We start from the raw sequence: 21,248 nt of genomic DNA, 5'->3' as shown, positions 1-21,248 counted from the left end.
ATAAAACCTATTGCACCATAAACAGAATTAAGCGTGCAAAGACAAAGAGTTGTACGAGAGAAATTGTGGCTAGGGGTCAGAGATGACGATGATGGACCAACCTTATTTGACAGCTAATACCTTTTAATATGTTATATAAAATGTGGCAACCAACAATATTAATTATAAGAATCCCATTTGTTATAACGAAACAATTTGCGTAAAACCTTTGTATTCTAAATCTAACAATGGTAACTAACAAACAAAGGTTTAAAGAGATTTAGGCTGATGATATAGTCCACTCATCTTGTTAGACACAATAAGTTTATATGAGAATATTCAATCCCACATTGTATGGGGATCCCATTTCCTCAAGAAGAAAACGAGAGCTACTGGGAAGTCATGCTCTCTAACTCTATTGCACTACATTCGTTGCGCTATATTCTCTGCAGCACACTAAAAATTATTTTTTGTAATATAAATACGTTAATTACTTTTTCCGTGATGAGTTTTGGCAACATTACTATGCTGTCAGTATTCATACCATTTTTCATCATAAAATGCTGTCAGTATCTGGTTGCACAAACTCTAATTAGTTGTTGTGATTTTGAAGGAATTTAAGATGCCATTCATTGTTTAAATGCCGAATTGCATTTATCTTTCATACCATTCCCCCCCCCCCCCCCCCCCCCCCTCATGCAAAGGTGGACTTTTGCCTGGAAAATATTGGGAATGATGACCTCTCTTTCTCTCCATTTCTTCTCTCTATATTGTAACGGCAGCTCCTACTTTTGCCTGGAGGTAATTACATGCAAATTTAATGCTCGCCTCCTCCCACTTTACTACTTGTTCTACCACTCTCCTAGTCCGAGCCGAGTATCTAAGTTCTACTTTTCAGTTCGGCTAGGACGGTCTCTTAAACTTTACGGGATCAAAGTTCAAGATCACAGTATGGATATTGAATGAGTACAGTGGGCCGTGGGCCCACTCTTTCTTTCTTAGTGAGTAATTGGGAGGTATTATTTCGTCCGTACGATGACTGAAAAAGGGATTTTCCTCGCATATATCGCAAAAAGCATTTAGCAGATGGTCTGTTGCATGTCAGAGGAGCCACCTCATCAATGAAGACAAAAACTGCTGAAAAGTGATCCTATGTGGCTGCTCTGACAGGCAACAGACCATTGCTAAGTGAATTTTGCGATGGACGCTAGCAAATCCCTGGAAATTTTTTACGTCGCTCGTCATTAGCGGCAACTATATAACAAGAGATGAAAATGAGGTCGGTTCAGATTTTTCTGAATACCGAATCTAAGGGCATTTCTAGGTTCAAACCCTAAAGACCGCGAGCGTTTGGACGATTTTTGTCAACGGATTCTGATTTCTGACTAGGGTTTGACTCGGGAGTTTTGAAGTATCCGTGTCTGTTCTCTGATCGTACAGCTAGGGTTTGGTGTTGGATCCATTTTATAAGGTGAGTTGGATTGACTTCGTGATCTAGGGTATCTCAAGGTCACTCATTTGATATTCGGTTAGGGTTTTTTATCTTGCACAGTAGCATGAGATTTTGGTACTGGTTTGGTATAGTTAGGGTTTAGTGTTGGATCAGTTTTATAAGGTGAGATGGATAGACTTCTCGATCTAGGGCATCTCAAGTTCACTCGTTTGATATTCGGTTAGGGCTTTGATCTTGAGCCGTCGCATGAGATTTTCGTACTGGCTGGTACAGCTAGGGTTTAGTGTTGGATCTGTTTTATAAGGTGAGATGTATAGATTTCTTGATCTAGGGTATCTCAAGTTCGCTCATTTGATATTCGGTTAGGGTTTTGATCTCAAGTTCACTCATTTGACATTTGGTTAAGGTTTTGATCTCAAGTTCACTCATTTGACATTCGGTTAGGGTTTGATCTTGCGCCGTTGCATGAGATTTTGGTACTGGTTTGGTATGGGGGACGAAAACAACAAAGGCGTGATAGAAGGGCTCAGTTCGAGTGAGACCGAGGGCGATTGTGAGGAACTTTCATTTACTGGGATGGAAAATGACGAATCCAGGAGTTCGACATTTGGATATTCTTTGTGGAGATGCGGAGGAGCGAATGGTTTGCCTGATCCGGAAAGCGGCTTCGAGGAATCTATTTGTAAGATGAAGGATGTTGCAAGGAGGAGCCAAGGTGGTCGTGATTTAGAGCTTGCAACGGGGTTTTCTCGCTATTTTTATCAGTATGGGTCAACTAGCTGCTGGGGTGAGGACGCAGGGCAGTTTCTTGCGGAGGTCGAAGGGTGGGAAGGGTGGGCTTTCGACGAAGAACATTTCTTGGCGTCAGAAAGAGGGAGCTGGGATTTCCAGCACAAGCGGGCGAAAGTTCTATTCGATTCTCAGTGAGTTCTTGATTTTTCCCTTTCAAGTGTCCCATTGTTTATAATGTTGTGAGGGAGCTGCATTCTCCTTCCATTTCCCATTTTTTTTCCTTTTTTTTTTTTTTTTTCCCCAATTGACCTGATTTCTCTTGAATACATTTTCTCTTTCAATCTCTTGGGAAAATCCGCCGTGCAAATCCGAACGTGCACAAATAAACTGAAAAGTATAAAGTAAAAACAAGTCACAAGATGAACACTGAGATTTTACGTGGTTCAGCCATAATACATACATCTCTGGGCGAGAACACGATCTTCCACAATGGGAACAAAAAATACAAGGATTATAATGGGATTAACCTGCAAACTGCAACCCTTTCCCTCATTCTCTCAACCAAGACAGTACACAAAAGTAACCTAAGAAATAAACCAAGAGAAAACACCAAGGAGAAACCGTCTCCCTCTCTCTGTCACCCCACGCAGAAGAGAAAAGCCATCTCTTTTGCAGCCACCACACAGTCGTGTGATGGAGAGCTTCTTATATCACTAGGTTTTTGGAAAACCTAGAAAACCCCTCTCCGGTTTTAGTTTCCTACTGCAACTGCAACCGTAATCTAGTTGTATTATGAAACAAGGCAACTTTCCCAGCTCAATTCATCTGAATAACTAAAATATTTGATTTCTTAATAGTTGATACTTTGAAAATGACTTCCAATGCGCAATTTTACATTTTCATGCGTGCTTTTCACACTGGTACTATTCTTTTTATCAGCCCTCCAATTCAAAACAAGCATTTGGTGGTTATCCTCTGATCGTTCAACTTGTAGGTTTCACATTATTAGCGGCTAAGAGATTTGTCAAATGAACTAGGTTATTTTCACAATTTTTATTCCAGTCCACAGGATCTTTTAGTGCGTATTGTAAACATTCAGCATCCTTGTAGGAAGATATTTGGAGTTTGTTGCTGTTTCAACATTCACAGCTATATTCTATGATTTTATCCTCTCTACGGTGCATGTCGATGTACATATGGTGCATGTGTAAACATTCATCTTCTCAGAGTATTATTCAATGCTTATTTTTTATTATATATGCAAAGTTTCAGATTTTGATTTCAGTATGCGTTTCGGTCCAATTGAAAATGAAAACATGTTGGTTTTGAATGAAAATTTCGGCAGAAATCCTGTGAAATCCGGAAATGTATGGAAACATATGCAAATGCTGAGCATTTAAGACTAAACTTTAGGAAATGCTAAACACAAATACATGTTAAAAAACGATCACATAAGACAAAAAAAATCACCATTAATGGTTTGGAAATATCAAATACCTAGTGCATGCACGGTCGCGCATATATGGTAATTTAGTACATACCACACTTCACATGTATGTCATATGAATATTTATATGTAATACATACACTACATTTACACGCAATTCATATAAATATAATTATATAACATAGATTATATGGTATACCCTTACAGGTATGGTTTTGATATTCATTTTTACTTTCGGTATATGTTTTGGTGGGGATGGAAACAGAAACATTTGGGTTTTGACGGGACAACCCAAAATTCGTTCTTCACATTAAGGAATTTCCCCAAGTTTTGAATCATGTTGAAACTGTTTTCGAGGAACATAAATGATTTTGTAGCTTATTTTGTTGTTGTTTTGCTCATTTCACCCATTAATACACTAACACATGGTCTTAAAACTCCACTGCGTCATCGTGGGCTCCCCCAAGTTGACCCTCTTAACCCATGGCTGTGTTTTACGTTTTGCCGCAGTGTTCCGCGTTTTGCCCTACAGAGTCAACCAAGTACTCTGCCGCGTCAAATGTGTTTTTGACCGCGTCTGCTCCGAGTCGACAAGGTTTTTTCTTGGCCGCATTTTTACCCGCATCCACATTTTTAAACACCGCACTTACTACTGTCTTTACTATTATGTTTAATTCATTATCGTGAACTAATGATCTTTCCATCCAATATTTATTGAACATTTTAATGAAATCGATCATAGATACATATTATGTTTCCTACGGCTTCGCTATTTTTACCCTACTTCTGTAATGTAATTTTGTAAATAACTATTATTGATTTTTTACTTGGTCCAATTCTTGGTGTTACCTTATCTAGCATGCCTATCTGTATGTATGCACATGCATATGAATATTTCTCCTAGCTGTGTGTATCAATGTTTCAAGCTGGGCCAGTGTTCCTACCATATAGTTATTTTAATGCTTCATTTGTATATGCTCTAATGGATGCATTAATTGATCATTTCCTAATTTCGTTTAAGGCATATGGGAGGGAGTTGGGACTTCAACAATTATCTTTCTAAAATGCTTATTTTGTCATCGTCATGCTAGATACATTTCTTTGTTATGGAGAGATGCTTACTGTGTAGTTAATCATTTTTCTTTCACAGAGCGCCCCTTTATGCTGCTACAACTTCAGGCACTGGTGCATCTGCTTCACCTGCTGATGGAGACCTCAATGTTTCTCAGGAATCATCTCTCCCTTCCGGAACTGTGATGGTCCGTTACTTCAGTTCTATGCAAAATAATGACGGTGGTGGAAATTCCATGGGCCCCAATGGTGGAGGTGATGGCAATGGAGATGGGTCTAGTATTTCAAAATCAGAAGATTTAGTGGCTCACATGGATCTTACCGATGATTTGTTGCACATGGTATGTTCGTTCTTCACATTAAGGAATTTCCTATTACTAGTTCATGTTGCACATGGAATGTTTGTTCATGCTACGCTCTTTCATCTCAATAAGGGTTTTTTTTTCTTCTTAGTTGTGTTACGTGATTGCAGGTCTTCTCTTTCTTAGGTCACATAGATCTCTGTCAAGCTGCTAGAGTCTGCAGACAATGGCGAGCAGCTAGTGCCCATGAAGATTTTTGGAGGTGTCTGAATTTTGAAAATCGGAAAATTTCTGCACTTCAATGTAGGTCTTCCTTCATACCTTTCTTCTAGTTAACCAACATACCTTGCAGAATCTTTCGTGATCAGTTGAATGCCACACTTGTTAAAAGAAATGTGAGTACCGGGCGAGTTTTGACGGGACAGCCCAAAATTATAATCACACGTGGTGTCAAAACCATAACATTACGCGTTCAGTTGTATCTATAAGTTTGTGAGGTTACCTGCTAGAACATTTACTATATATGGACACGAGTGCTCCTCCTGACCGAAAAATACAGAAATAATGTAGTGTATGGTCTATTTTTCTAACTTTTAGATAATTTTCCACAGAAGAAGAAAACTCATTTTAGCATCTGGACAGCTTTTAGAAAGTCATGAATCCATAGGATCATTTTTGAAATTTGGCAAAGCGTTTTGACTCTCTTCTGTATCACTATGACCTCTGGCTTCGTTATTTTGGTACTGCCAATAGGACCTGCAAATGCAAGTTTGAATATTTTTTTCTTAGAGAATAATCTGTCCCTCGCCCCTTAGGAAAACTCTATCTGATCTTTGACCGCAAAGCCAGTGCGCCCTGTCTAATTGTGACTACAAGAAAGCCTCGAGAACATATATTATAATCTTTCTAATCTCATCCATAGAGAGATATGCATAGGGCTTGGAGAAAGCACTGCAGAATGCTTATCTTAAATCTTATATTTTAAAGAATTTCATATGTTGGATGCTAAAATGCTTTATTAATTCATTGCCATTGCAGTTGCGGACATGTGCCGTCGGTACCCAAATGCCACGGAAGTTAATATTTTGGGTGCACCTGCTATTGACTCGCTCGTTATGGAAGCAATGAGATCTCTAAGGTGATTGTGTTTGCCCCTATTTAATTCATGATATCTTTTCTATGCATATTGCTCATATAGATAGCTGGTTGGTATACAGGAATATTGAAACTTTAATCTTGGGTAAAGGGGAGCTGGGCGATGTGTTTTTCCATTCTCTAACTGGCTGTCGTGTGCTGAACCGTTTGAGTATCAGTGATGCATTCATTGGTAATGGTGTTCAGGAGATTTCTGTGTTCCATGATAGGTTGTGTCATCTTCAAGTTATTCGGTGTTGTCTCCTTCGTATTTCAGTCAGGTAAAAATCTTGCCAGGTTAGGAGGTCTGAATTACACTTAGTACACACTTGTTTGTGATTTATTTGCCAGTTTCTTTGTTGAGAAAAAGGTAATTTGCAGGTGCCCTCAGCTTGTAACTTTTTCGTTGAAGCGCTCTAACATGGCGCATGCCATCCTTAACTGTCCCCAATTACAAGAATTAGATATAGGCTCCTGCCACAGACTCTCGGATGCTGGGATTCGTTCAGCAGCAACATCATGCCCATTATTAGCATCTTTGGATATTTCAAATTGTTCATCTGTTAGTAATGAAACCCTACGTGAGATAGCGCTTACATGTCTTAATCTGCGTGTTCTCAATGCATCATACTGTCCAAACATCTCGCTTGAGGTCAGTCTTATGAAACATGACTTGTTGTTCTCATGGATTTAAATTTCGGAACCGAAACCCTTTTTTTTAATCAAATTTCGGTCATTTCGGCTGAAATTTTTACAATTTCGGTTAAAATGACCGAAATCCAAACTGAAATCCATAATTTTCAGATTTCGGTCCCAACCGGAATTTAATAGCACGGTTGTTTATATATGTCTGCTTTATCTTTATAACTTACATGATTGCTTGGCTGTGCTGGAAGTCTGTAAGACTGCCAATGTTGACAGATCTGAAGCTTCATAGCTGCGACAGAGTAATTTCTGCTTCAATGGCTTCTATATCCCACAGTTATATGTTGGAGGTTAGAACTTGCATTTTTGCCTCGGAATTTGGTTTTGCCTAGATGTGCTTCTTCGTTGCTTAAGTAAATTAGTTTTTAATTTTGTTGTGAAAATTGCTTGCAGAAATTAGAGCTTGATTGCTGCGGCCTATTGACGTCTGTCTCCTTAGATCTGCCACGCTTGCGGAATATCAGTCTCGTGCATTGCCGCGAGTACAATTGTTGCTCCGTCTTTTTCTTCATATGCTTAATCGCTTATATCTTTATCTGAACCATTTGTTGATTTCCTACTTTTTACCGTTTCTTCTCCAGATTTGTTGATTTAAATTTGCGAAGTCCTTTGCTGTCTTCCATAACTGTTTCTAATTGCCCTGCACTCCATCTTATCGATATCGCATCAAATTCACTTGAGGTCTGGCTTTCGTCCAAAGAACCCAATGTCTCTTTTTTGATACTTTCTATTCTACAAGCTTGGAACTCTAAGAGTGTTTTTTTTTTTTTTTTTATGGGGTGCAGAAATTGGTATTGCAAAAACAAGAAAGTTTGACCTGTGTATTATTACAATGCCACCGTTTGCAAGAAGTGGACCTTACTGAGTGCGTGTCTTTGACGAATACTATTTGTGAAGTTTTTACTGATGGCGGAGGTTGCCCAATGCTTAGATCATTGGTTCTCGACAACTGTGAGGTATGTGAATTATTATACTTTTGTTCATGTGGATGCTTGATCTTATTTCTTTTGAATAGTCTGTTCCATAGTTACTGGTAACTTCGTAGTTGGATGGGAAGCTCACTTCGGAAGCCAAGTTCTTCACGCTTCTCAAAATTTGGGGAAGCACGCTTCCCAGTCGCTTCCTATGCGTTTCCTCTTAATTAAGAGTATGCTTCCTATTTCAGTGATTTTTCTACCTAGAAGAATATATTCTCCTTTTGTTAATATTGAATGAGCATATTTAAAAAAAGACTGCATTTATACCTTGAAAATTCATCTTAAGTTTCAAATGAAAATTATGCAGATCTTTTTTCCAAAAATTTAACATTAAATATATATATGAATAAAACATGGAACTGTGAATTCCTAAAACTTGTAATTTTAAATAGTCCCAAAGTTTTCTTTTCTACTTGTAATCTTTCTCATATTAACCCCTCCTCTCTAACCCCATTTCAAAAAAAGAAACCCTTTCCTCTATGACCTACTACAATCCTGCTCTTTTTATGTACTTCTTGTTCGCTTCCTATGAGGCTTACTACAGTATTCATGTTGACTTTCAATGAAAATTCCCACAAATTTTCTATGTACTTTCTTTAGAGCTTTTCACTTCCCGCATGTTCTCTTTTCCAAAAAACCCCTTGTTCCCACTTTTGCTTCCCGCACTGCTTCTTGCACTTGCTTCCTACTCTGGCAACTTCTCTCACTTGCTTCCCACTTCGGCAATTATGGTCTGTTCTTTACTTCCTATTATGGTTTGCTTTCTACTATCAATTTTATTTTCTTAAGTTCATTTGCATTGTTTGTGTGAAATTTTCGAGTTCTTTCTTTGCACATACTCATGTTGATTACCTTAGTTATCTCTTTGCATTTATTCGTGGAAAGTTGGAACTGTCCAAAACTGGAGATTTTTCAGGCATCACATATATGATGGGCCCCATCAGATGAATGGTTTGGCTCATTGAGCAAGAGCGCCCCACCAGTATTTTGTGTGCTTGTATTATTATTTTTTAAGGGTGGACACCCTGCGATTCCTAAGTAGTATGTATTTGTACATTTAGATTAAATACTAAGCATGACTATTAAAAAAAAAAATGAAAAAAAAAAATACCAAGCATGCATCCATAATTAAATGGCTAAGCAATAACTGTTTAAGAATAGAAAATAAACATTACTTTGGTCCTCCTTTCCCAATGCATCAAAGTTATATTACTCACATTTATAATGTTTTGATGTTTTATCGAAAGATTCCACACATTCCAGTTTGCCGAGAGAAATGATTCACAAAGTCATATTTTTGTACTGTTCAATACTGAAAATATTGCATAAACTGGTAACACACAAAAGATAAACCCTAGAAAGGAAGATTGCATTTGATCTGATATGTGGAGGTAATAGTTCTATTGGTAAGTATTTTAGCTACTGCTCTACATCAAAACATATGCTTTCTAAGTGCTGCAGGGAAGAAGAAAAGTAAAAGAGAACACTGTTTATACGCATCTTCCTTTTGATAAAATAAATGTCCCTTCAGCATAAGGTGTATGTGTCATAGCATCACAAAAAATGTATCCAAAGACACATTTTACTGTATTCTGTCTTATTTTACAAGTTCCCTGATTTTAGAATACCATTTAGCTCTTGATTTCCTTGGACTTCTTTGCTCTATAAAAAAAGGCTCATTTTTTTGGTTGAGATCTGTGTGCGACTTTCTGATGGGGTTTGCAATTTGGCATTACTGTGGCATCTGAGTTTGTTACTGTTTAGTAATAAATGTTGCAGATATTTTATGCTAATCTGAAAATATTCATCTGTTTTGGTCAGAGTCTGACGACAGTGGGATTCAGCAGCACTTCTTTGGTCACTCTCTCACTTATTGGTTGTTGGGCCATGACATCACTTGAACTTGCATGTCCAAATCTTCAGCAAGTTTATCTAGATGGTTGCGATCATCTTGGAAGAGCGTCATTTTGTCCTGTAAGTTAAATTAAGTGCTTGCCTTTTACTTTTTACTTTCTTGTTGCAGTCTATATCAACCTATTTTGAACTATTGGTCTGTGCTCTTATCAGGTCTCAAGCTGTAGTTTGTTTTAAGCATATGATTTTTTCCCTAGTTAGATCAATACTGTTTTTTGTGCCTGTTACTATCAGTCATTGTTTTAAATTTCGGATTTCGGCTGAGACTGAAAGTCATTTTGACCGAAATTTTTACAATTTCGGCCGAAATGACTGAAGTTTGAAAAAAAAAAAGTCGGTTTCAGTAGGCAACGAAACCGAAACTGAAACCGAAATTTAAATCCATGCTCTCAGTTTCTAAGATACTATAAACTGCATCTAAGGAATGTATTTTTTACTCATTTGTTGATTGATATGCCTAGGCACTTCTCTAGTTTCTTTCCAATTATTTCAGTACATATCCTGCTATTTCCTGTTCCAAGGCCATTGGTTTTCTTCTAAAGTCACATGGTTCCTTTTTTCGGCTCAACAAATATGTCATTAATACTATTAAAACAGATCTTTGGTGGAGTCAATGTAATTCAATCACTGTCTAATACATAGGTCTTACTTTCTGTTATCGCGGAATCATTGTAATTTGAATGTGTCTAAATATGTTATGAAGCGGATCAATCAACTGCATTACTAATACAAATGAGTAAAGTGGGTAAATCCAAAAAATGACAATCTGTACATAAGTCCTGTTACCGTGGTTTCCGGAATGTACTAGTTCCTGAAGTGGGAACCTTTCTCTCCCAATAGACTATTAGCGTATCCATTATCTGTGCAATCGATAGCATCTCTCTCTCTCTCTCTCAACAGTCTATTAGCGTATCCATTTGCTTAGTTCCTGGTTTCCTGCACATGTACATTGCACAGAGGGATTTGCTAGCGTCCATCTCAAAAGGCATTTCGCGGGTGGGCTGTTGCATGTAAGAGCAGCCACATTGATGTAGGCCAGGGAGAGAGAAATAGAAGAAAGAGGAGAAAAGAGAAGAAGAGGAGAAGAATAGAAGAAGAATAGGGGAAGAAGAGAAGGAGAGGAGAGGAGAGGAGAGGAGATGAGATGAGATGAGATGAGAACTAGAAGTAGAAGAAGAAAAGAATTAGAGGGGAGAAATCTTAATCAATTAATTAATCATCCAAAACTGATAATCTCTACCACATTAGGCCTATTTATAGGCAATGAAAATAAAATTCCGTGGAAATAAATAAAAGCCCTAAAAGCTAAAAGCATGAAAATAAAATCATAGAAACTAAATAACATGGAAATTAAATCCTAATGGGCAAAGATGCCTCTTATGGGGCCTACAATCTACATCACTCTCCCGTTCCTGAAAAGAACTCGCACTCGAGTTCTAGTTAGCTTTCAGAGATGGTGGCTTGTCCGGTTCTGGTCTTGCATGAAACAAAATAGGGATGGCTGATGGAAAAACCCAGAAACTGGATTAGAAAAGGGGCGAGAAAATTAACTTGAAATGGGAAGTTAGACCGTTGTGCACTCCTCCGGAGAGTCTTGTGGATCTTTCGCTCTGATACCAAATTGATGTAGGACCGGGAGAGAGAAATAGAAGAAAGAGGAGAAACAAGAAGAAGAGGAGAAGAATAGAAGAAGAATAGGGGAAGAAGAGAAGGAGTGGAGAGGAGAGGAGAGGGGAGAAGAACTAGAAGTAGAAGAAGAAAAGAATTAGAGGGGAGAAATCTCAATCAATTAATTAATCATCCAAAACTGAAAATCTCTACTACTTGAGGCCTATTTATAGGCAATGAAAATAAAATTCCATGGAAAATAAATAAAAGCCCTAAAAGCTAAAAAAAAAAAATGAAAATAAAATCCTAGAAAATAAATAACATTGAAATTAAATCCCAATGGGCAAAGATGCCTCTTATGGGGCCTACAATCCGCATCACGCTTTGACTCACTTTTCAGCATATTTTGTCTTCATTCACGAGGTGGCTGCTCTCACATGCAACAACCCATCCACAAAATGCCTTCTGCTATGGACACTAGCAAATCCCTTGCTCAGATAAAGATGTTCAATCAACTGGGATATACGTTCACGCGTGTGAACTTATGTATGCGTTCTTTTCTTTCTTTCTTTTTTTTTTCTTTTTTTAATGACATAGGGTATCCCCATCCCAATTTTTAGGGCGAGACTATTTCCCACGGATGCTCACAATCACCCGTAAACCACGCGCATCGGGTAAGCCCGGGGGATTCGAACTCGCGTCATTTTTAGTCCATAGTCGGATAACAGGTAGTCAATAATCATATTAAAGAAGTGATGTCGAGTCATTTTTAGTCCATTATATTGAAAAATCTTCATCAAGTTAGTCAGGGAGTCTTTTATTCCTATCAACTTTGATGTGGGGCCATGCTTAAGTGCATGCACTGTTGCCACAATTAAATTGGCACACTTATGTCCATCCCTCGTCAGGGATAACTCCTTTCCAAGTCCCGGCACACCAAACTAAAGGCTCCACACCATAGCTTGTGGAGTAGCTGTAAATGGAATGATTTCAAAAGCTGAGCTAGTATAGAAACATTTGCAAAGCAATTGTGGTTATTCCTTTTATTTTCCATAGAATTATTTGGAAGTCTGCCTGAAACAAGTGAGAAACATTTTGGGAAACAAATGGGGAATGATCGGGAACTAGTGTGAACAATCAATAAACATATTGTGGCTGTGGATACTCTTGCTAAACTGAACAAATGTTTTCTATAGGTTGGTCTTCCATCACTTAATTTGGGGATATGCCCCAAGTTGAGTATTCTGCAGATAGAAGCACCCCGTATGTTAATGCTGGAGCTGAAGGGTTGTGGTGTTCTCTCTCAAGCATCCATCAATTGTCCTCGATTGATGTCTCTGGATGCTTCCTTTTGCAGGTAATATTCTTGCTACTATATTGTGTGCTCTGGACATTCTTTGGTTCATGTATTCAAGCTAATGTTAGTGCTTTTTTGCTTCTACAGCCAACTTAAAGACGATTGCCTGTCTGCCACGACTGCATCTTGCCCATTCATTGAGTCACTAATCTTGATGTCATGCCTTTCTATTGGTCCAGATGGGCTCTCCTCTTTGCGGCGGCTTCCCTATTTGACTTTGCTTGATTTATCTTACACTTCCCTGCTGAACTTGCAGCCTGTTTTTGAGACCTGTTTGCAGTTAAAGGTAATTCACACTTCACCTCAACCACCATTACCTGAAAAATTTCTACTTATTGTAAGTTTTCTACAAGAACCATAATTTTAAAAAATTTCCCCCAAAATTCATTAAAATTCAGGAATCATTTTATTCTTTACATGTCTTCATAGCGAATCTCCTGTTTCCTTGCAAATATACACGTGGCACATTCAGTTGCATGTACACTATAGTCTACTTTAGCTACTATGGGTTCAAGTGAATGGGACAAAAGTGACCCTGCTGGCTCAATTCCCCTCTTGGGTCAGCCCATTGGTTTTTGGTTTCTTCACTATACCTATTTTGGAAGTGCATGGAATATTTCTTCACATATTTACCTACTTCTACCCAAGGTTTTAAATTTTGGTTTCGGTACCTATTTTGGATCCCACCGAAATCCGAAATTTCAGTCCGAAATTTGGTATTAAGCTTCGAAATTTGGGACCGAAATTCCGAATTTTGTAACATTTTTTTTTAAATTTCGAACCGAAATTAGGTATTTCGCGAAATATCAAATTTTGGGAAATTTCGGTTTCAGTCCCCACCGAAATCCGAAATTTTGTATTTCGGTCTAAATTTAAAACCATGCTCCTACCATGCTGGTGTGTGTGCGCACACTTGTATATGATGCAACATTGGGACTTCCATGTTTTCTTGCCACACATTCTTGTTGCTTTAATGAGTTAGCCTGGTTTCATTAAAGCAAGCAGAAAATGCAGCCAGAAAACATTGGCCATCCCTAGGTCACATCATATTGTTGTGCCCCATTAGCATACCTCATACAATACATGGTGGGATTGGTATTGCGATATTACCCCTAAAATTAGGGACATCCACCTTAACAGTTGTTCCAATTTGTAAAAAAGGCAAAGTATATCAATTAGGACAAACTTATGTTGGTCGGTGGGTGGAAGCTCATATGTGTGTTGAAGATGTTATTATTTGAATTTTGACCAGTTCCATTTCAGGTTTTGAAATTGCAGGCATGCAAGTACCTCACTGATTCCTCTTTGGATGCTCTTTATAAAGAAGGTGCTCTCCCAGTCCTCCGTGAGTTGGATTTATCCTATGGTACTCTCTGCCAGTCCGCCATAGAGGAGCTTCTTGCGTGCTGTACACATCTTACTCATGTGAGCTTTAATGGTTGCGTGAATATGCATGACCTTGACTGGGGTTCAACTGGCACCCGGTTCTCCAAGTTATCAACCACCGGTGGTTCACCTAGGGTTTATTCTTTACTGGTTAACCATGAGTCCATTGAACAACCTAACCAATTGCTCCAGAATCTGAACTGTGTTGGGTGTCCAAACATTAAGAAAGTTGTCATTCCGCCAATGGCTCGTTGTTTCCATTTATCATATTTAAACCTTTCTTTATCGGCAAACTTGAAGGAAGTGGACCTAGCTTGTTCCAATCTCAACTTTCTCAATTTAAGGTGAGTTTTTCCCCTTAGGATTTTTTTCCTGTAATACCCTGATTGACTGTTTATTTTACTTTTCTTCTTTTCCATTTCCCACACCAATTTATTCTTTATTTTGTCTTCTGACTTCTCCCGTGACCTTTGCTTCATTCAGCAACTGTAGCTCCTTGGAAATTTTGAAGCTTGACTGTCCAAGATTAACCAACCTCCTCCTTCAGGTATGTTTTGTGTCTGGTTTTTGATGCAGTCAGTCAATCGCAGCAACCCCAAGGGAAATAGATAAATTTGAGATTAAATGGCAACCCCAAGTGCAGCATATAAAACACACGCGCGCGCGCACACACACACACACACACACACACAGTGTGTGTGTGTATGTATGTATGTGCATACTTTTTCCAGGGAAAAATATGAGCAAGCAAGAAGTACTAGCAGGGTTCCACTTGCTGAATGATCTAAACTCTTTATTTCATAGGCCTTGCTGTGGATGGGCCATGGAGCAAAATCCAAGCCCCATTGGATGATTCTAACCCTCCAAATTTGCCGCCACTAAATGGATGATGGGAAGATAAATAAAAAAACAAGAAAACTTGGACTAACCACTAAATGGATGATGGGAAAATATAAAAAAAAAACAAGAAAAACTGGACTAAATGGATGATGGGAAAAAACAAGAAAAACTGGAGGGTTAGAATCATCCAATGGGGCTTTGATTTTGCTCGATGGCCTATCTGTAGCAAGCCTTGGGAAATTAATGGTGTGGGTTATTGATTAAGTGGCCCCTAATCAAAATTTCTCCTTGCAAAATATCCATCATCATCATCACCCAGGTTTTTTTATATGGTGTCTGGACTCTGGACGTAGGTGCAAGTATTTTGACAAAATAATATACAGTGGAGCCAACATGGTTAATGAATCAGACATTCATTTGTTGGGCCCTGACATAGATAGACCGTGCCTGAAAATCATTTCCATATGATGATCCTAGCCTTTTGACGGCTCTTTATAGATACCTCTACAGATCCAAAGGGTTAGGATCAACCTATGGAGATGAACTTCCTGCCACAGCCTATCTGAGCCAGGTCCCAACAAATGAATGGTTTGGATCATCGAACCATCCGAGCCCCATTGTATTTAAAAAAAAAATACTTGCACCTATATGCAGAGCCCAAATAAATCACACACACACGGCAGTCCCCCAATTTCTCTCCGAGCTTAATCTAGTCTCGGCCCTAGATCTAATACCTCTAGGAACTCTCTTTTATATGTCTTGCATATGCTGCTTCTAGTTTGATTGAGGAGATCAAACATCTTTTGGCCTGGATTTTCCGTTGTCTGAAATTTCAGATGACACATTATTATTATTATTTGCAATATTAATTATTTATCTAATGGGTGGTCTGCTAATTTTCCACTCTTGGGTCATTAGTCTTGCAGCATTGAGGAAGCAGCAGTGGACGCTGCGATATCTCACTGTAAAATGCTGGAAACCCTTGATGTCCGCTATTGTCCAAAGGTGACAGCCAGCCCCTTCTTGTGACAGACTCACACTTCGAAGCTTGAAAATAAGAAATTTAATTACTGTTTATTACTATTTGAAATTTATTTTAATTGAATTTACCCTCTTTTTTTTTTCTCTTTAGATATGTGGTGCGGGCATGGGGAGGTTAAGGACTGTATGCCCCAGTTTGAAACGCATATTTAGCAGCTTATCTGCCTAATCGTTGTTGGTGTAAAACGACAGCCGCTCTTATGGATCAGGTTCTTTTGTGTTGTTTTAATCCTTTGCAGTTTGTTTAACTTAACTTTTTAGATATGTAGCCCTTTTTGTAAATATTGTTTTTTTCCCCTTTGTGTTCAAGCGTGTGAATTTGGTTTGTTTTTGTTGTACTTTGGGAGGGAGATGGAGGATTGGAATTGACTTTGCTTATCTGTTTTATGTAGTATTTAAAGGTTGATAATACCTTTAATTTTTATATATTGATTATTTATCATTAGTTATAGTGTAAAGTTGAATGTTTTATTTGCATGTATTTAATTGTTATAGAGAAATCTGCGTTTACAAGATATTGGATAGTTATAACTAAATTTACATTTATAAAGTACAAGAAAATGACATGTGCTACTTGAACATTATTAATGTGAGAATGCGTAGTTCTATGGTTAAATTTTTTTTTTGAAGCAGGAAGATGTGCCGATACTCTAAAATGTAAGCTATTTTACCTGCTGTACAGAAATTTACATCTACTAAAACAAAGATACAATATGAATAAATCTAAGATAGTTCCTACGACATAATGTATTGGACCTGCATACATAGTCCGTTCACTCAAAACAAAGGAAATAAAAGTTTTTGTTTTTTTTGTAACATAGGGTGTCCCCACTCCCTTTGTAAGTAGGACTATTCCCTACGTGACTTGTGCCGAAGAGCCAACACCCGTATGGGTGGAAAGAAAAGTTCCCCCGTGAATGATGTGTACAGATCAAGATGTTGACCCATCACAATCGGGGAATAAGAAAAAGAGGAAAAGTCTTCTCATTGATATACACGGTGAAAGAAAATTCCTCCCAATGAATCTGTCTGCAAATGAAAATGCTGACCTATGTTTCACTGGGGTGATTGGAGTATATTCCTAAAGAGAAATTGATATGTACACACCCTTTCTCCACCATTCCCACCCTCTTTAGGGCTGTTTATGATACGCAGATTTTAGAATCTTGGATTTCATCAAAATTGCAGATGGGAGACACGAGAAGGGAGACCATCTGTTTCGCTTCTCTTTAGAATCTTGGATTTTAAGTAAGAAATCCATGTTTTAGAAATCTCTCCTCCAGATTTCTACAACCCGGAAACATGGGATGATCTCCTACTCTTTCGCTGCTGACGGAAAGAAGGGCGGGAAATCAGAAAACGACGGCCAGTCTCCTTCTCTTGTCTCCATCTACAATTTTGAAGAAATCCAAGATTCTAAAATCCGCGTATCCAAACGGCCCCCTTAGTTTTTCCTGAAATAAATATTTTTTGTGAAAAGTTCCCCCATGAGGTTGAACTGCAGTCATTTTTTGAAAAAGCCAAACAAAATATCATTTCGCATTCCTACATTTGTAGAGACAATAGTAAAAATATCGCTGTCTGGCTCATAGGGCAAAGCACACGGGACAATATGAGAAATGCATATGGAGACATATGACAGCTAAGAAGGTGTCTCTGCAAGTCTTCCTGCTCTTTAAAAAGAACCATGAGATGAATGTCTGGTTTGTAGAAATTCCCTTCTTCTAGGGTTAGGGTTTCTATGTTAAGAGAAATCTAGTTCATTTTCCATGTGCATGCACGTTCAGCCCAACAATACAATGGGGCCCACAATGTTTGGGTGATCTAAACCATTCATTTGTTCAGCCCTGATGTAGATAGGCCGTAACACAAATGATCACCCACTGATCAAATGAGATTTCTATACTGGGCGGTCCATTTTAGACTTTCACAAATCGGAGGGTTAGGATCATCCTATGGAGAAGATTTTTGAGTAACGACCTGCGTCAGGGCCCAACAAATGAATGGTTTGGATCACCCTAGAAACGTAGGCCCCACCGTTCTCCTCAAAGTGATAGGTTCAAACCCACTTGGGAAATATAAATGCAGAAATATAATGGGAAAAGCCCATGAATTCTTGACTTGGGCTCCTAAGAGACTAGCATGACTCAGATATTTCTTCCTAATACCCCCAATATGTGGATCAGATTACGTGGAAATCCCGTTACATATTTCTAACCATTCGATCACAGAACTTGAATGGTTAATTTGACTTACTTTCAGGGTGATGATATTTGCACCCCCCCCCCCCCCCCCCCCTGCAGTACTTGCATTCCCGCCTTAAAGTTGCCCACTTTTCACGTCAAATAAGGTTATAAAGGGGTGTGCACGTAATGCAGGGGAGGGTGAAAATATCATCTCCCTACTTTTACTGCCATTTCATTTGCAATTATCGATCTTACATGATTTAACCATTTGATGTGATTTGTTTGTCATGTTATCTCCGCGAGTGAAGGGGAATAATGATAAATGTAAGCCTTCGAAATCATTAGTCAGGTTCACCGAGATTACATCAGCATGACTTAGGATCTTTCGTAGGTGACATAACATGAAAATCACCCCATTCAAGTACTTTTAACCATTGCATAGAATATCTTGTATTCTCGATGTAGGTACAATGCCATATCAGATATTTATTGTGTTTTTTTTTGTTGTGTTTGTGATTCTTTCATCTCATCTTGTCTTTGGCTACACATCAGATTTTTTTTTTGGAAGATTACATATCAGATATTATTTGTGTTATTTTCTGTGTTTGATTTTCTTGCACCTCATCTTGCATTTGGCTACACATCGAGTCTGACAATGTTTTTCTAAGGATTCAAAATCTCTCAGTTATACCACTAACCATTCGATTACAGAACTTAAAAGCTTACTTTTATTCATTTCATTGACTATTCTTTTCAATCTATTGCTAGTTCTTACAACTAACTCCGATGATCTTGTATGAACCAATGGCTCTGTCTGGTTACAGGTATTGACCTCATAAAATAATGGTGCAAGTAGCAGTTAGTAGTGATTGGTATTCAATCTCGTAGAGTAGTGGTAGAACTATATATATATATATATATATATATATATATATATATATATATATATATAGAGAGAGAGAGAGAGAGAGAGAGAGAGAGAGAGAGAGAGAGAGAGAGAGAGAGAGAGAGAGAGAGAGAGAGAGAGCATTATTTCCAAGAAATCCAAGCAAAAATCATAGTTTTAGGGGAATGATATTCCCCCCCCTCTAACGGATAAAATCCCCCCCCCCCCCTTTAACGTTATTCGTTAAGTTTTAAAGGCAAAGAAAAACGTTAAAGGGGGTGAATTTATCCTCAATCAGGTAACCATCCTCACAGAAACCATTAAAGGGGGGATTTTATCCGTTTGAAGGGAGGGGGGAGTATCATTTCCCTAGTGTTATTGATTTTGGGTTCGGATTTTATTGGGATGAGACAAGGATGACACATCATAAGACATGCAATTATTATGCGGGAGACATCGCTGATGATTTCCCAGGATTTCAATGCTATATTGGCAACCAAATAAGGGATTTTCCTGACATGGCACCCAAATGCTAAGCAAAACCTCTAAGCCATCCCGTCTTTTGTGCAACCAAATCGACTCCTAGAAATTTGTAAATAAAGCCCACTTTTGCTCATTACGGGACCTGTCCCGTTAACCATTACATGGGACCCACTGGTCCAGCTCAAAAATTCAGCAATAGTGGGGTTCCATGTTATCGACTAGCAATGCATCACTGTCACAAAAAATGATAATAGAACAAGTTGCTCACAAGAAAATTTGGCCAAAACGCTCACAAAGAGCCTAGCATACCCCTTCCAAATTAACTGATTATGTAATTCACAAGTATTGGGCATTTGATCTCTTAGGCTTAGTGTTTGTTGCTCATATGTGCCGAGCCTTGGTAATCCCTAACTTGCTTGTTCCGAGTTAGGGTTGGTTTTGTGCTTTTATTGCATCATCTTTCTCTTTATATAATAAATCAGTAGCTCGGTAGGGGTCCAATCCCCAGCTTACCCATAGAAAAAAAAAAAAACAAAAAAGTGAAAATGATAATAATACATCATCTTATACGTGGAACATTTGTTTGGTAATTGGGTCATTTGTTTTGGTGGGTCATCACTAATTAACCTTGTCGGTACACTTCTAGTGGCATCTAGTGCCGGAGATCTTATTCACAAGATCTGGCAAGGAAAAACTCAATGGCTTAAAAGAAAAAAATCATCTTTTTAGCCAATATATCGACATATTGGCTGATATACTGGGAATATTTTAAAATATTCTTGACAAATGCGAAGGTTGCTGGACTGCTGGGTGCCATAGCAACCTATAGTAATCAGCCTATATGAAATGGAATTTTTTCTTCTTCTAATTATGGGAATGTTAGGCATTCCTGCAATCCAAAGGCAGCCTATAGTAATCAGGTACATTTGTCACAAAGATTTTTGTGCTCATGAAGATTTTAACGGTTTCCAGTCACCGATTTTCCATTTGGATTGGAAGACTCATGACAAAAGGTACATTTGTCATCTAGTGAAAGGAAAAATATCTTCGTACGTCTATAAATACGTACTGATGATATCTGCACTCCCTTCTCTCGAAAAAGTGTCCAGTACAGTAAAGCGTGCCATTACCAAAAGATTGCAAATTATCATTTCCCTAATTTATCTCACATGACATATCTTGTGAAATGATACTATCGCAACCATATTTGCACAAACTCTGCCTGTCTTTTGCTTTTTTAATCGGCTTGTGAGAGTTTTTTGCGAACTGTAACAATCTATACAGCTAAGGGTGTCAATTTTGGCTCGGGCTAGGAAGCTCGCTCGAGCTCGGCTCGAATCCTTAACGAGCCGAGCCGGCTGGCCAGGCTCGTTAAGCTTAACGAGCCGAGCCCGAGCTAGGCCAGGCTCAGCTCAGCTCGTTAAGGATTTAATATATTTAAATATATATTATATATTAATATATATACTAAAAGGGTTGTCTAGGGAGTGAAAGTAGGGGTGGCCAACCGGTTCGGTTCTCGGTTCTCGGTTCCATGAACCGTAAGAACCGAACCGAACTGTAGTACACAGTAGGACCGAACCGGACCGGACCGAACATAATCGGTTCGGTCCGCTCCGGTTCTTCGGTTCTAATGGCTAATTATTAATTATTAATTATAATTTATAAAAACTTTTAATTAAAGTTATAATATAAGTTACTTTCTTATTATAAGAATAGTATTAACTATTACTTATTAATATTATAA

General features: G+C 38.3%; 1 protein-coding gene across 1 annotated transcript; it reads left to right on the top strand.

The window, feature by feature from the left end:
* Positions 1-1,245: 1,245 nt before the first annotated feature.
* Positions 1,246-16,391, top strand: LOC143881635 (F-box/LRR-repeat protein 15-like). Its single transcript, XM_077384838.1, has 17 exons — positions 1,246-2,355; positions 4,762-5,023; positions 5,155-5,287; positions 6,023-6,122; positions 6,202-6,399; positions 6,500-6,770; positions 7,015-7,113; positions 7,217-7,305; positions 7,405-7,504; positions 7,609-7,779; positions 9,622-9,774; positions 12,519-12,679; positions 12,767-12,965; positions 13,943-14,409; positions 14,549-14,612; positions 15,824-15,910; positions 16,038-16,391. Exons 1-17 carry the CDS (start codon positions 1,898-1,900, stop codon positions 16,113-16,115), a joined length of 3,090 nt encoding a protein of 1,029 aa, XP_077240953.1. The 5' UTR covers positions 1,246-1,897; the 3' UTR covers positions 16,116-16,391.
* Positions 16,392-21,248: the final 4,857 nt, after the last annotated feature.

The sequence above is a fragment of the Tasmannia lanceolata genome, unplaced genomic scaffold (assembly GCF_043159265.1).
Source record: "Tasmannia lanceolata isolate RefF3 unplaced genomic scaffold, GAP_Taslan_0.1 ptg000007l, whole genome shotgun sequence".
In the NCBI taxonomy this organism is placed as follows: domain Eukaryota; kingdom Viridiplantae; phylum Streptophyta; class Magnoliopsida; order Canellales; family Winteraceae; genus Tasmannia; species Tasmannia lanceolata.
The sequence above is the reverse complement of the archived record's forward strand: the minus strand, read 5'-3'. Positions and strand labels throughout refer to the sequence as shown.